The 15502-nt window shown below is 39.6% G+C and overlaps 1 protein-coding gene across 2 annotated transcripts in view; it reads right to left on the reverse strand.

Moving 5' to 3' along the window:
• Window positions 1–661: 661 nt before the first annotated feature.
• The window catches only part of mapk8ip2 (mitogen-activated protein kinase 8 interacting protein 2), an 80930-nt gene continuing 66089 nt past the window's right edge, over window positions 662–15502 (reverse strand). For both annotated transcript variants that reach the window (XM_073066917.1, XM_073066915.1), the window contains 5 exons: window positions 14780–14889; window positions 11610–11729; window positions 10525–10595; window positions 9081–9179; window positions 662–5947 (listed from right to left, as the gene is read on the reverse strand). In XM_073066917.1, coding sequence (XP_072923018.1) covers window positions 5875–5947; window positions 9081–9179; window positions 10525–10595; window positions 11610–11729; window positions 14780–14889 — 473 coding nt within the window. In that variant the 3' untranslated portion in view covers window positions 662–5874. The remainder of the gene's footprint in view (window positions 5948–9080; window positions 9180–10524; window positions 10596–11609; window positions 11730–14779; window positions 14890–15502) is intronic.

The raw sequence follows: 15502 nt of genomic DNA on the forward strand, positions 1-15502 counted from the left end.
GATTCTCACAGCACCTGTGTGTACGGGAGGTGGGGTTGGTGAGTGGCTGGATCTCCTTTTCCCCTAGACATATACCAGCCTGTTGGGTAAGTGTTACATAATTATAAAACTTCTGATAGAATCTACCATAAGGCACAACATACTGTAATAAATAACAGATGACAACTGCACTTCTGGCACCAAGTTAGTGTGGTTTATGCAGTTTGGGATGTAATGATGCTGAATGTCATGTTCACATAAGCTTTACTTTATGGTGTAACCCAGTCAGAATTTGGGGAAGGACAAGTGATAGGATATTGCTGAGAAGTAGAATCCCAGCTGAACCCCCATTTCTGAATGATTTGGGGGGAAACAGGATCGTTTTGGTTTTTAAATGTACTGGTCAATCTAGGCATGTAATAGGGTCAATAAATTTAGCAAAATATGGGGATGAATAAAGATTCTCCCAGTTTTGACTGCTGATCCTCCACACAATCCATGTTGAGCTATGACTATGGTACTTGACTAATACAGTTGTGAAGGAGCCACCTTGTTTCCTGTTGGTCTTACCTTCGCATTTAGCTAAATTTCTTGCACTGTGATGGGCTGCTTCTCTGTTTGTACAGCCACTATTCAGCTTTCCTATGTATTAAATGAGAGAAAGTAAATGGATGTCTGGAAGTTCAATAACCATATTTTTAATCATACGATCAAAAACATGACAAGGCTTTGTGATCAGTTTTTCATTGATACAATTAGATGATAAATTACTTGAATTTGTTACATATTGATGTGTTTAGTATAGAATGAATGGTTAGCATAATCCAACATTACATACAGGCAAATGCAGCTAACATACAGGCAACCAGTTTAGTAACAAGCATAATCCAGGGCTCGATGCCTGCACCTGTCTAAGGACATGCTTTTCCAGGGGATATCAATCTAATGGTCACCGGACAGGTGGAAGAGATGTTAATTGTGGTGTGTTGTTCACTAGAAGCTGTGTTGGCATTTCTAATCACTTTACTGACCTCATGGCCAAAGCCATGGCCACAATAGTAACTATAGATTAAATGGGCTCCCTCTCAACTCTAAAACCCGTGGATCTGAAACCACTATAGAGAATGCAGCTAAATGAGGATGACTGACAACCAATAGAAGCTAGAGTAGGCTGCAATTCACAGGTTGGTTTTTCCATCTATTTTATGAACCACAAGATTAAAGACGAACTGAGACCTAGAAACTACAGTAATGATTGATCCTGAGATTTTATCCCACACTCAGTCCTTTAATTTAAAAGGGACAAGAATTGTGATAATTGTTATTTGTAAATTGGTAATTTACATAGCTTGAAGTCAGAAACCTATCACTTGTTAACAGATTACACAGGTACACTGGGAAGCATTTCCATACAGCGCAAGAACAGACTCTTCGGCCCACAATGTCAATTTAATCTGCCTGCACATGGTCTGTAGCCTCCATCCCTGCCTGTTTAAATATCTCTTGCTGTGGTATCTGCTTCCACCATCTCCCCTGGTAGTGCATTCCAGGCATCTACTACTTTGTGTAAAAATAAAAGCTTGCCTTGAGAATCTCCTTTAAACTTTCCCCCTCTTCCCTTAAAATTAATCCCTCTAATATTTGTCATTGGCACCCTGGGACAAAGGTTTGACTATTTACTCTACCTAAACCTCTCCTAATTTTATATTCTGTAATATGTAAATGGTTTTGTAGTTCTGGACAATCCTCATCTCAGATGCAAATTTGGTTTTGCTGGAAGTTAGGGACAAGAGAAATCTTAAAACCCTTACTTTTTTTTAAACACATACATACACACGCACACACACGCGCACCCTCAAAACTGCATTTAAACTCTACCTACAACTGGATTAGTACAGTTTGAAGTCCCTGTTTTGAATAATGCATTAGGGTTACTTTAACCAGTGCTGCAGACAGGTTGGTGAATTGTTTGCACTAATTTCCTGAAAGGATGACCTATTATTGTAATCAGCACTTGGCCTAAATCTCATCAGTTTCTCTTTCTTACAAAAGCTCTCACTCTTCCTGGGGATTTGCAATTTAAGGCCACCAAAGGCCCTTTGAAATCAGACTCAAAAACATATGAATTTCGTTAGATAGTGGCAACAGTCAGTTGAAGTTGAGAGCTGATTAGAATATTGTTTTCACCATATACCCATGGTCAAGAGGAACCACAGAGCACTGAACAAAAGCAGGATGTTCTTCTCCCTGATCCAGGGTCACTGAGGTCATGATTAGTCACTGCTAAGATCATCAGGTGCTCGTCAAAACCTGACTCTCTCTTAGGCACAGGAAAGGTCTGCAGTCAGAGTAATTCACTCAGTCTGGTTGAAAGGCAGATCCAAATGAATCATGTCAAGCCTTGCTTTTGTGTTGTCTCCACATTTCATCCCATCTGTCTAGTACTCCTATTTTACCATTAATACTCATTTACCCTTTCAACCATGTGAAACTCTTCTGTTTAGTACTCTCTCAGCAAGCCTCTGGTACACTAATTCTTTCATTGTAAACCATCAACTAGTATCCCACTGAAGCTCATGCCTTCAAGAATTATATTCCCAAAGTTGAACCCACAGCACCCAATGCTCTCTCATGAAAGTAAGTCTGTTTTTCTATTATAATAACTTATCAAAACCCATCCCTGCTGCACCTCAACTTATCTGTTGGATGCCTTCCTTTAAATTCCCTAAATGTCCTGTGATCAAGTCCAATGCTCCAGAACTTTGACTCTACAATCAAAATCTACTCTATTTAGTCAATTCTTCTGGTTACCTTGCTCTCCCTTCAAAACTAATGTTGCTGCCATTCTAATGTTCCCATCAAAGCTCATCTCTCTACTGACTCTGATCAAAGCCATCTCCTCTATTTCTCCTCAGCAAATCATATCCTGATGTTACCCAGACTCTCCACTTGTGATCAGTCTCTCTGAAACATTTACTCCCTAAATGAGTAAACAAACCTCAACACAGCCAGATTAAATCTGCTACTGAATCCAAACTAGTACACTGTGTACTAAAGCCTTACAATGATACACATTGTACTCTGTCCCACTATATTCCCATTAAAGTGCTCCTGGGATCCAATCTTATTGAAGATAATTCCCCTCTTTCTTTGAGCCTCATCCTTTTGTAAAATTAACTGTCACATTAATAGATAGCAATTTTCATTTGAATAGCATTTGTTTTGGCTGTCTCTTAATTTCAAACATTTTTGTTCAATATACTGGAACATTTCTGTTAAGTAATTGCTAATTACCTACTGTGGAAATCTATCACACACCATAATACCACCCACAACCTGGAACCATGCCACTTACACTCTACTTACCAAATACATTAGCAATTCTGGAAAAGGAATTGAGAAAACAACAAACAAGAAACAAACATATCTACCTGACTATCTATAACTAGAGCTATAATTTAGTGGTCCTGACATTCTCCTTTACCCCTTCTGTAGCGTAAATGATTCTCTTTGCACTCAAGAGGCTCCTGTGCTCCCAACTCATTACGGAGGAGCACAAGATGCTGAAGTGATATTTATCAATACCAAAGCAGATGTTTGTTTCTTTTTGAGATCCCTCTCATTTCAGATATTTATGTCTCATTTACACCCCATCCCCACTTCCAAGGTACTGTTATTCTGTAGCCATATTTGCAGTGCCCAAGATGGTGGGTTCAGTAACACTTATTTCAGACTTGGGGAAGTTATTGAGAGCTCGCAGTCTGGTTTCAGTCCAAAAGGGATCTTGCGTCTTAAACTGCTTCAAGATTCACACCTTTATCTATCCATCAGAAGAAAACATAGATTCATCTTCAATTTTAGCTGAACAGAAACCACACTGTATGAATTCCCACTGAATGAGAGGAGCAGATATTGCATTCATAAAATCAATTTTGCTTGTATGCTGGTTAATTACTATTACACTGCAAATCATACTGATTGATTCACATATCTATAGGAGAGCAGCCCTGAAGTTTCCTCCTCTGGCTCCATCCAGCTGTTTTGTTCCTCTCATTCTCAGCCAATTCATCTTCTGTTCACTTCCCTCCCCTTCTACCCTTAACTTGACTTCAAACACCAAATCACCCACAGCATCATCCCTGCTTCTGGGAGGCTGGTTACTTAGTAGGCAGCAGCTGATGGGTGCTCCAAATTAGCTTTTCCCAATTCCCTTTAGGCCCTTCCTCTGGCACCTGATGCTATGCTATAAGAAGCCTGTGAGGTAAGTGCTGAGAAGATCTTAATATTTTAGAATTTCTTTTCCTGTCTGTTCACATATTACCCCTCCACACCACTCTATAATTATATCAATTAATACACCACATAAATGGAGGTTCCCAAGGAAAGCCTGGGATAACAAACAAAATGTCTCTGAGTACAACTGAAGTTACTCTTCACTGCCACATCTGTGATTTGCCCCTTTCACTGAATGCTGGCACAGTACGGATTACTGTCAGCTCCAGGTGGAAAACATCCCTTAAATGACAGCATGTAGAAGGCACTGTTCCTGCCAGTATTTATCACACAATTTATGTAAATGAGTAATGAGGAAGTGCAATAACTTGGCTAAAGTTTGATTACATGAGTTTGATAAGGTGAGGGCAATAAATTAGTTTAAGGTACTTCATGGTCTCTCTCTCTCTCTGGCTACACTGTGAACATAAACCTGCTAGACTGAGTCAGTCACTGCGGCACGAACATTTTGAATTCCTAGTTTCTCCTTGGCAGTGGGCAAGAAGTGATCACACAGATTTCTCTCAGCAATGAACAGATCCCATTTCACGCAAGGCAGAAGAGAGGGCAGGGATGTGAATTGGAGTAATTGGACTCAATGATCCAGAACACTGGGTTTTTTTTCTGGGTAGGAGAGTGACCCAGGAAAACTTGTTTTCATAGTGGGACTATTGCAATCAAGGAGGGAACAGTCCTTCAGAAATCATCTCTAAAGCTGTATAAATTTTTATACAGGGAGCAATCACTTTCCTGTTGACAGTTGGGTAAACTTATGCCATTGCCAAGCTTCCCTGTGTTCTGGACCAAATCTGTTCATTTTAACTAAGGCAAGAAAGAGGAAAGTTGATGTGGTTGGTGGGGACAGAAGTGTTAATGGCTTGTGTGAAGCAAAGTCAACTGCCCCAGAAGTAAACATGACGTTAGCAAAGTCAAGGTTCACTCTGCAACAAGAAATCTTTTCCTGGTCTAAGGCATTGTCCACCTGATCATACAGACAAGTTCTGCATCCTGGCAGACTTCATCAGCTGCAAGCTTCTGAGTAGCACCGACTAATATTAAAAAGAGACACATAATGTAGCACAATTAAATCATCCTGATATCATCATCACCCCCCCCCCCCCCTGCTGTTTGCCCGATCTACAATGAGGCAGTTGCAGTTTGGGGGATTTATTCATGGATAAGATTCAAGGAAAATAGCTGTCAAGCTAAAATAAATCAACAATAAACAAATAATAGCCATCTAAATTCCAAGCACATATGGCATTCTCCAGTCTATGCTGCGCCCACTGGCTACTTTGCTTTCTGTCTGTCTGAACTATATCAGTTTATTTTGGTGTTAAGATGATTCTGAAGCTATCTAGAACAACAGCACAGGAAGGACGTGAAGGCTAAAGTTGGATATGTAATGAATATGTGCAGCAAACACAGGTTGGATATGGTGCACTTCCAGGGTTAATGCAAAAACTCACAGGGGGTCCCCAAGTACCCTGTACTTTTCCTGGGATTCTCTTAGTTTGATTGAAGTTTAATTTTCTTTATATACAGGGAACAGAGATACAGCTCACAGCCGAGCTCAGGTCCTAAGAAAATGTCAAGTATCTCAGTGCAAGAGCTATCAAACTCTTACTCCAGGTAAATGTCTTCCGTTGGACAAGCATACTCCAGGTGTTCCTGATAGTATTCCTGAAAAGCTTGGCTGTAAAGGAGAAAAGGTGCAAAATATTACTAAGTACAATCTATGTTGCCTTGTTTCCCCAACCACTCCTGCAGGATGCATATTTCCATAACCATTATCAGCCCGTCATTATATCCCTTAAGAGTCTTGCTTTGTGTGAACTGATGAATGTGCACACAATTGGTGAATGTTCAATTATTGACAAATATTCAGTAACCAGTCAAAGATGATTTCCAAAAGTGGTCGGTAATTAGGATCAGCAAAATGCCTGAAGATTTTACTTTCTTTTGTTTCTCCCTAGATCTGTGGGGCCAAGGTAAATTTAGTAACACCAATGGCCACTAATTATAGCAACTACAGACAAAAAATAAAACCAAGGTGTACTTTGCGAATTCAGGTCCTCATCTCCACCCACCATTGGGCAACATCACTCTGATTTTCTGAAGTATCTTTATTTTATTCTGATAGAATCAATAAATATTTATGGCATAAAAGCAGACCACTTGGATAATTGTGTCCATAATGGCCTTTAAACCTAATATTACTTCCCAACTTTCACTGTGAAGCCTAGAAAATTAAGGCGTTTCTCATGATCATCCAGATATCTATTAATGTAAGGAGACTTCCTGCCCCAGCTATCTTTTCAGACACTGGATTTCACACTGCATCAGTTCTGGGATGAAAAGTGTTTCCATTAATGCTGCAAATCAAATTTCCTTTACCCTTTTCTATTGACCTATCTACTCTGATCTGGCCTCTCATAATTCATATTTCCCTCATTTCAATCCATGCTCTATCCTAATCAATCTTTTTAATTGCTTAAATTCTTGCATCCTGACAATGGCCTTGTAAATCTCTTCTATATCAAGCATGTTGCTCATGATGGTGAACAACATACAGAGACCATCCAACTGTGATCTAACACCCTCCCTGCTTTTACATTCTGTACTTCAATGACTACAATATCCCATGTGTCTTCTCAACACCTTTGTTATCTGTCCTTCTCAATGTATCAATGTATTATTCAAAGTTTCTAGAATGAACAATTTCCTATTTTCTGACTAACTGGTTCTTGCAGTCTATATCTTGTTAGTTATATGGCCAGTATATCTCAATGTAAAATCAAAACAAGACACTTATATGTTCTTTCTTAAAACAATCTCCCCTGCAATACCTTCTGCCTGAATCTATTCCCTACTTTTATCTGATGATTTACCACATCTTAAAGGGTTAAATTATGAGCAGTGATCTTTTCCGGTGGGGTGATTTTGAAAGTTTAATTTTCATCCTGGGGCAGCGTAAATCAGGTACTCATGCAAAGGCTGTGGTTCCTTGATGAAAAATGAAACTTTAAAGAGATATAGCTGACAATTGTTTAGAATATGGATCAAAGATAACAAAATGAAACTGAAAGAATAAATGAGGTATGATCTAAACCAAGGTTCTCAACCTGGGGTCCATATAGCCCTTGCTTAATTATTGGTCCATGGCATAAAAAAAGCCACTGATCAAAATGCTTAACATCTATTCCTACTCCTGTGTTCATTTTCACAGAGGACAGGTGGATTTCCCTCTTCACAACACTTGACTTAGGTGAGCACTCCATCCCATTTCACCCTTTATACATAAGACCATTGACACTGAAGCAGAATTAGGCCATTTAAACCCATTGATTCTGCTCCACTATTCTATCATGGCTGACTTCCATCTCTACCCCATTTTTCTGCCTTCTCCCTGTAAACTTTGATACCCTGACTAATCAAGAAACTATCCACCTTTGCTTTAAGTATACCCAATGACTGGCTCTCCACAATCATCTGTGGAAATGAATTCCACAGATTCATTACCCTCTGGCTAAATAAATTCCTCCTCATTTCTCTTTTAAATGGATGCCCTTTTATTCTGAGGGTGTGCTCTCTAGTCCTAGACTCATTCACTATGACATCTTCTCCATGTTCAGTCTAACTAGTCCTTTCAATATTCAATAAGTTTCAGTGAGATTCCCCCCCACCCCAATTCTTCTAAAGTCCAACAAGTAAAGGAAAAGAGTCATCAAATACTCCCAAATGTTAACCCCTTTATTCCCTGAATCATTCTTGTGAACCTCCTCTGGATCCTCACCTATGCCAACATTAGATAAGGGGTCCAAAACTGTTCACAATACTCCAAGTGTGGTCTGATCAATGCCTTAAAAAGCCTCAGCATTACATTCTTGCTTTTATATTCTAGTCCTCGTGAAATAAATGCTAACATTGCACTTGCCTCCCTTACCACCAACTCAACTTGCAAATTAAGGAATCCTGCACAAGGACTTCCAAGTCCCTTTGCATCTCTAATTTTTGGATTTGATCTCCACTTAGAAAAAAGCCTATGCCTTTATTCCTTCTACCAAAATGCATGACAATACAATTCCTACGCTATATTCCATCTGCCAATTTTTTGTTCATTCTCTTAATCTTTTTAAGTCCTTCTGCAGACCCACTGTTTCCTCAGTGTTGCCTACCCTTCCACCTACCTTTGTATTGTCCTCAAAACCATCAATTCTGTCATCTAAATCACTGACGTATAATATGAAAAGAAGCAGCCCCAACACTGACCACTGTGGAACTCTACTAGACACTGACAGCCAATCAGAAAAGGCCCCCTTTATTCCCACTTTTTGCCTCCTGCCGGTCAGCTAATCTTCTATCCGTGCTAGTATCCTTCCTGTAATACCATGGGCTTTTATCTTGTTTAAGTGGACTCACATGCAGCATTTTGTCAAAGGTCTTCTGAGAATCCAAGTACAAAACATCCACTGACTGTCCTTTGTCTATCCTGCCTGTTATTGCATCAAAGAACTTGGCCTTCTCAATAGAAGTATTAATTGGATACAAATTCATGGGGCCCCTGAATTCTATGGTATCACAGACCATCCTGAAGATCACTTGGAGGAAGTGGACTTCTGGTCAGGTGAACGAGCTCTGCCATTGTCAAAGGCTTCAGTATTACATAAGCAGACACTTTCAGGATTTTTACTAAGTTATGGAATTGCAGAAGGGAAGATCTGCAGGAAGTCAGAATAAATTTATAAATTTGGAGAATTGCCTTCCTTCGATACACCACCACCCTATGCCATCACCACCTCAGTTCCCATTGCCTGCATGACACCTACCCAATACACTCAGCGACACGGCGCATGCTCTCCTCGGATACAAACACATGGCAAGCAAAGCGATTGACTACTGGGTGCTTGGTGATGAATCCAAAGTAGCTGAAAGAGATATGACACAATGAGTGGCATGGAGCAGAAGAATAGAGAATGTGGACACAGTGTTGTGATCCTAGAACGTTAAAAATTGTTCTAAACTAGGAGATCACATTAATATTAGAGATCATACTATAGGGAGAACAATACAGACCTCCCATTAGAGACAAATTTAGCCAAACTCACTTGGATGACTGAGTCATATGCCCATTTGATAATAATGCAGTTTTAATCTCCATCCACGTCAATGATGAAAGTGGTAGGAGTATTAGGTGCCTTCCTGCCAAATGAGTTAAGCTAGAAACGAGCTTAGAGGACATAGAACAGTCATGTTTTAGTTATGCTCTCATGGGTCTACTATATACCTGAGAGCATAGCTTCTTGTAGTCACTACAAGAAGGAATATATTAAAAGGAACAGAATGTAACAAGCAATTATAATACAGGCACATCGAAAAATAAATACATACACAGAACTTTGTACTGATGCCAATATTTATACCACAATTATCAACACTTAAAAAAGAAAGAGCATCTAATTATCTAATTACTTGACAGCTGATTCTAAGAGGAAGCTGTATGTAAGCTTACATTTGCAATTCCTACTATAGTAAATGTATTTCAAAAATACTTCATTGATTCTGGAGAGTTTTGGAAGGTACGAAGTTTGTGAAAGGTGCTATGCACCTTTAATAATGAAAACATACGTACAAAGTTCAGAGGGTTTTTTATTAATTGCAACTATATGGGTTTTATTAATTGCAGATGCAATCTGATTTGAAACCAATTTTTAACTCATTCCAATTTTAAACCAGTAAATCACCAAATACACACGAAGACCAACATAACCCTAACTCTAAGCATAACAAGTCTGGAATGTAGATTGAAAATGAATAAATTGGTAAAGATAGCAGTTACCAGAAAGAAAACATTTCCACAAGATATGAGACTAAATGAAAAGGATTAGTGAAAAACAAAGAGAGAGCTTCCACATTGGAAATCTGTTTCTGTTGGCTTGTAAAATGATGGAAATAAATACAGAATAATTGTGTTTCAAGTGACCTCCAGGGGGTTCACAGAAATCAACACCTAATTCTGAACTGCTCAAGGGATGAACAATGATGGTTGATTTTAGTTCACTGCTAAGACTAATGAATATATCGATGATTATTCAGCGGGCATTTAGATGGCCTAGGTCACAAACTATCAATGGTGTGAGGTTAGTTGGGATTAACATTGATGTAAAACATCAACAAAAAAATTACTTCACTAATAATAGCACCTTATAATCATCCAACATTTTAATTTAACAAAAAGGACATCAGGAGTTAATGAATTGATCTCATCCTTACCAGCTGTTTTTGGGATGGCATCCACAGAATGAAATGTTCTTCATTTGGAAAAAATGGCTGCATCTTTCACTCTGAGAGAAAAGAAGAACAAACAGACATAAAGTTACATTCAGTCACTCTCCCACTGACCAAGCACCAAATAATTAACTATGTGGAGACGTTCAGCTAACCTCTAATGTAAATACCACAGGATGACAGGTACTTTACTCTGCATTATAGTGGAAAGAACAGCATTCATCCAATGCTTTGTATTAGCTGTCACAGAAATTTTGTCTTATTGTACAGAATTCAGAGGGAGAAATGTTCTGCATTCACCCCAAAGCTGCTTTTTCCAGTTATTCATTCTCTCATTTAGGAATGCATGTGGACAACAGTACAAGTTAAGATCATTCCAAACTTCAGATTTCATCTTGCCTTGAAGATACTGATACTTATTGAGGTTCTGAATCTCACTTAACTAGCCAATCTCATTTAATGAGTATGAATGTCCAGAGACTATCTTACATCAATGTATCATTACCAAATCCAGTCCAAGCATATATTTATAAGCTACAGAGGCCACTGAATTCTGAAATAAAAATAGAAAATGCTGGAACCAGCAGGTCACTTATCTCTGGGAGAGAGAGTGTAACCATGTTAATATTTCAGTTCCAAAAGCATAAAACACTACTGATTCTGGAAATCTAAACTAAAACTGAGAAATTATTTGAAATTGAACAGACATGGCTGAGTGCAATGTCAGGTGTTCATACTAATACCCCTTTTGTCTTCTATGAATGGACTGATTCATCAGTAGATAAGCGGTAGACAAGAAGATAGGCTGACAGATTGATGCACCATCAATAACTCTTGGAGACATGAGGCAAGATATAGGCTTTTATTGGCTATAAGCAGCAAGTGACCACCACACAACATCCTGGAGACTGAGGAAGGGGCTGTGCCTCCAATCGCCTTTATACCGGGGTCTATGGGAGGAGCCACAGGAGCAGTCAGCAGGGGAGGCATGTCCAAACAGGTATATGTAGTTCACCACACAGATGTATGGAAAGACAAGTGTACCTCATTAGATAAACTGATTGTCCTACCTTGTCCTCCAATCCATACTCGTTCAAACTCATAGCTAACTTAACTCCTTGAATGCTGACCTCTAAATCACAACTTGCAGGAGGGCGCAAGTGAACTGTCAACTTTCTAGTGGTAGCAATCTGTAAAAGAATGAGGTTGAAATTAATATTAAATCCATGTATTAGTCAGTGCAATTTTAAACCAGTTATTAGTCTATGCATGATACTTTCCCACATCATGTCAGACTCTGGTGTTCAACTCTACAACATTGTATAATGTTGTATAGATTAATAACAATGCATAATGTTAAACCCAAGAATTAGCACAATATTAACCCATAGTTTTGATTTAATGTAGAACAGTATAGCACAGTACAGGCCCTTCAGCCCATGATGTCCTGCCAATCTTTTAACCTACTCCAAGATCAATCTGAGGCTGTCCTCCCCCACATAGTCCACCATGTTTCTTTCATCCATGTGTCTATCTAAGAGCCATTTTTAAAATATCCCTAGCGTATTTGTTTCTACCATCATGCTTGGCATCGCATACTATACACCCACCAATCTGTATAAAAAACCTACCTCTGACATTCCTTCTATATTTTCCTCCTATCACCTTAAAATTGGACACTCTGGTATTAGCCATTTCTGTCCTGGGAAAAAGGCATTGGTTGTCCACACTATGTACGCCTCTGATCAAATCACCTCTCATCCTCCTTTGCTCCAAAGAGAAAAGACCTATGTTGCTCAATGTATCCTCATAAGACATGCTCTCTAATCCAGGCAGCACCCTGGTAAATCTCCTCTAAACCATCTCTATATCTTCCACATCCTTTCTATAATGAGGCAACCACAAATGAACATAATACTGCACATATAATCTAGCCAGAGTTTTGTAGAGCTGCAATATTTCATCATGGCTATTGAACTTAATCTCATGACTGATGAAAGCCAACACACCATACACCTTTGTAAACACCCTATGAAATTGCACAACAACTTAAGGGATCTATATCCCTCTGTTCCTCTACACTGCGGAGAATCCTGCACAAAGGGCAAGATTTATACATGGAGGGTATTTGGAACATGGTACAATTACAACATTTAAAAGTCATTTAGATAGGTACATGGATGCCAAAATATTAAAGAGTCATGGGCAAATGTGTGCATGTAATATCTCAGCTACTTGTTCCAAGAAAGAAGACCCAACCTATCCAACCTCTCCTTATAATTCAAGCCCTCCAGTCCTACTAGAATTCCTGTTAATCTTTTCTGCATCCTCTTGCTTAATCATATTCTTCCTACTGCAGTGACCAGAATGCACACAATACTCCAAGAGCAACTTAACCAATGATTTGTACAACTATAACATGGCATTCCAACTCCTGTACTTAATACATCAGTTGATGAAGGCAAGTATTCTTCACTCTGTTCACCTGTGTCACCACTTTCAGAGAAGTGTGTGTGTGTGTGTGCGTGCGTGCGTGCATGCGTGCGTGCGTGCATGTGTGTGTGTGTGTGTGTGTGTGTGTGTGTGTGTGCGTGTGTGTGTGTACGTGCGTGCGTGTTTGTGGAGTTATGGTGTGACTACAACCTATTTTATCATGTGCCTCCCGGAACCCTGAGACCTCAACCTTAATAATCAACTCCAACATTTTTGCAACCACTGAGGTCCTACTAACTGGTCTATAGTTTCTTTCTTTCAGCCTCTCTCCCTTCTTGAAGGGGAGAGTGACATTCATAATCTTTCAGTCTTCTGGAACCATTTCAGAATTTCCATTTCAGAATTTCAGACCTCCACCTTAACTCCTGGTGAAGTCGTCGGGGCACCATCATGACAAGCTTTTTGCACCAATATTTTTGGTGATTGCTCATCGTTTGGCGTGTCTTGGGCATCTGAAACCTAAGGGAGCCCATCCCTCTCCAGGCACGGATTCGAACTCGGGACCTCTCACCCCGAAGTCCAATGCCAATGCCACTACGCCACCAGTGTATCTGTACCCATCCTCAAAACATTTCCACTAACCACTTGATGTGATGGAACTCTGTGCAGACAGCCTGCTCAAGGAATCTAAGGTCAGGCTTGAGGGCAAAGTGGCTCAGTATATGCAGCAACACTATTTATTCATTTAGAAATATAATAAATATCTCTACCTCCTGGCCAAACAAACGTGCACCACCCATTTACACCTATAACTAATTAACCTGCTAACTCAAACATCTTTGGAATGCGTGAGGAAACCCGAGCACCCACAGGAAACCCACGCGGTTACAGGCAGAACATATAAAGTTTTTACAGACAGTGGCAGGAATTGAACCTGGGTCGCAGGCGCTGTGATAGTATTACATTAACTGCTGTGCTACTATGCCACCCTTGACAGGAGAAGGAATACTTCAAGCCTGGCTGGCAGAGTATGATTAAGGTCTCAATACTGGGTATGTCCGTCTGGGATAAAACACTGAAGCAATTTTAATTACCCTGCTAACAGGTTTCTTGGACTTTGGAAAGACAAATTGATAGTAGTATTCCAGTGCTATAGTAGGTTGGAGGGGAAAGCAGTATGATAGATAAATATAGAGAAGGTTGTGTTATGACAGACTTGCTTGATTCCATTTTGAGACTGACAGTGGTGGACCCCTGATTAGGATCACAGTTTGTATGTATCATACAACAGATATAGAATTACACTGAACTTTTGAGCTGAGCTCAATCAGATCTGTAGCCCGATTGTTGTATTTGGTCTTTGCATTCCTAGAATAATGAGAGAAGAAAAATCTGATCACTATCTGTTACCATTTGCATTGGTCACTGCACTCCTCCCGGCATGGGTCTTTGTCTCTCCCCTCTCTCTTCCAAGTCATCCTGTGTAGATCTTAAATTCCTATTTTAGTTTATTTCCATATTCCATTTATTTTAACGATTTATTCACTAGAGCACTTTTCCAAATTTCCCGACCACAAAAACTGAAATAAGATCAACCTCCCATGGACTAGGAAGACAATATTCCCAAGGAAACAAGACTTGCAAATGTCCAGCCAGAAAACTTTCTTCCCTCGTTTACAGTCTTTTATCACTACACTTCTATTCTCTTCCTTGGACTTTAAGTTTGATTATCTGAATAATGAACTTACTCTCCACCAATATTTCTTAATAAAGCAATTATTTCCTCCACCTAATGGTTATGCCTCACCTTCTGCATTGCAGCACACAGGATATCATTACCCTGGTGATAGGGCACTTCCACAGATCCCAGGAATTGCACATTGAACTTCTCCACCCAGATACTGCTCTTCTTTATCCCTGAATCAACACACACCAGAAAATGAGTTAACTTAAGATCACCTTAATAAGTGGCTGATAGAGTTGCTCCATCAGAGGTTTTAGGTCTGTGTTGCTGAGACCATGGCTTCAGATGACTAGAATATCAAGTGTAAGAAGTACACTCACATAGCACCTTAGCACTTCATGCACAAGGCAATACAATTAACTGGAGGGAGGACTGAAATTAGATTTAGTTTAATACAATAGAATTATAATTGTTACAAAAAGTATAGATCAACATGCTTCTTGAATTATGAAATGTACTGCTCAAGTCTCATTACATAGAAACATAGAAGAAACACAGAAAACCTACAGCACAATACAGGCCCTTTGGTCCACAAATTTGTGCTGACATGTCCCTACCTTAGAAATTACTAGGCTTACCTATAGCCCTCTATTTTTCTAAGCTCCATGTACCTATCCAAAAGTCTCTTAAAAGACCCTATCATATCCACCTCCACCACCGTTTCTGGGAGCCCATTCCACGCACTCACCACTCTCTGAGTAAAAAACCTACTCCTGACATCTCCTCTGTACCTACTCCCCAGCATCTTAAACCCGTGTCCTCTTGTGGCAACCATTTCAGCCCTGG

The sequence above is a fragment of the Hemitrygon akajei genome, chromosome 14 (assembly GCF_048418815.1).
Source record: "Hemitrygon akajei chromosome 14, sHemAka1.3, whole genome shotgun sequence".
Taxonomy (NCBI): Eukaryota; Metazoa; Chordata; class Chondrichthyes; order Myliobatiformes; family Dasyatidae; genus Hemitrygon; species Hemitrygon akajei.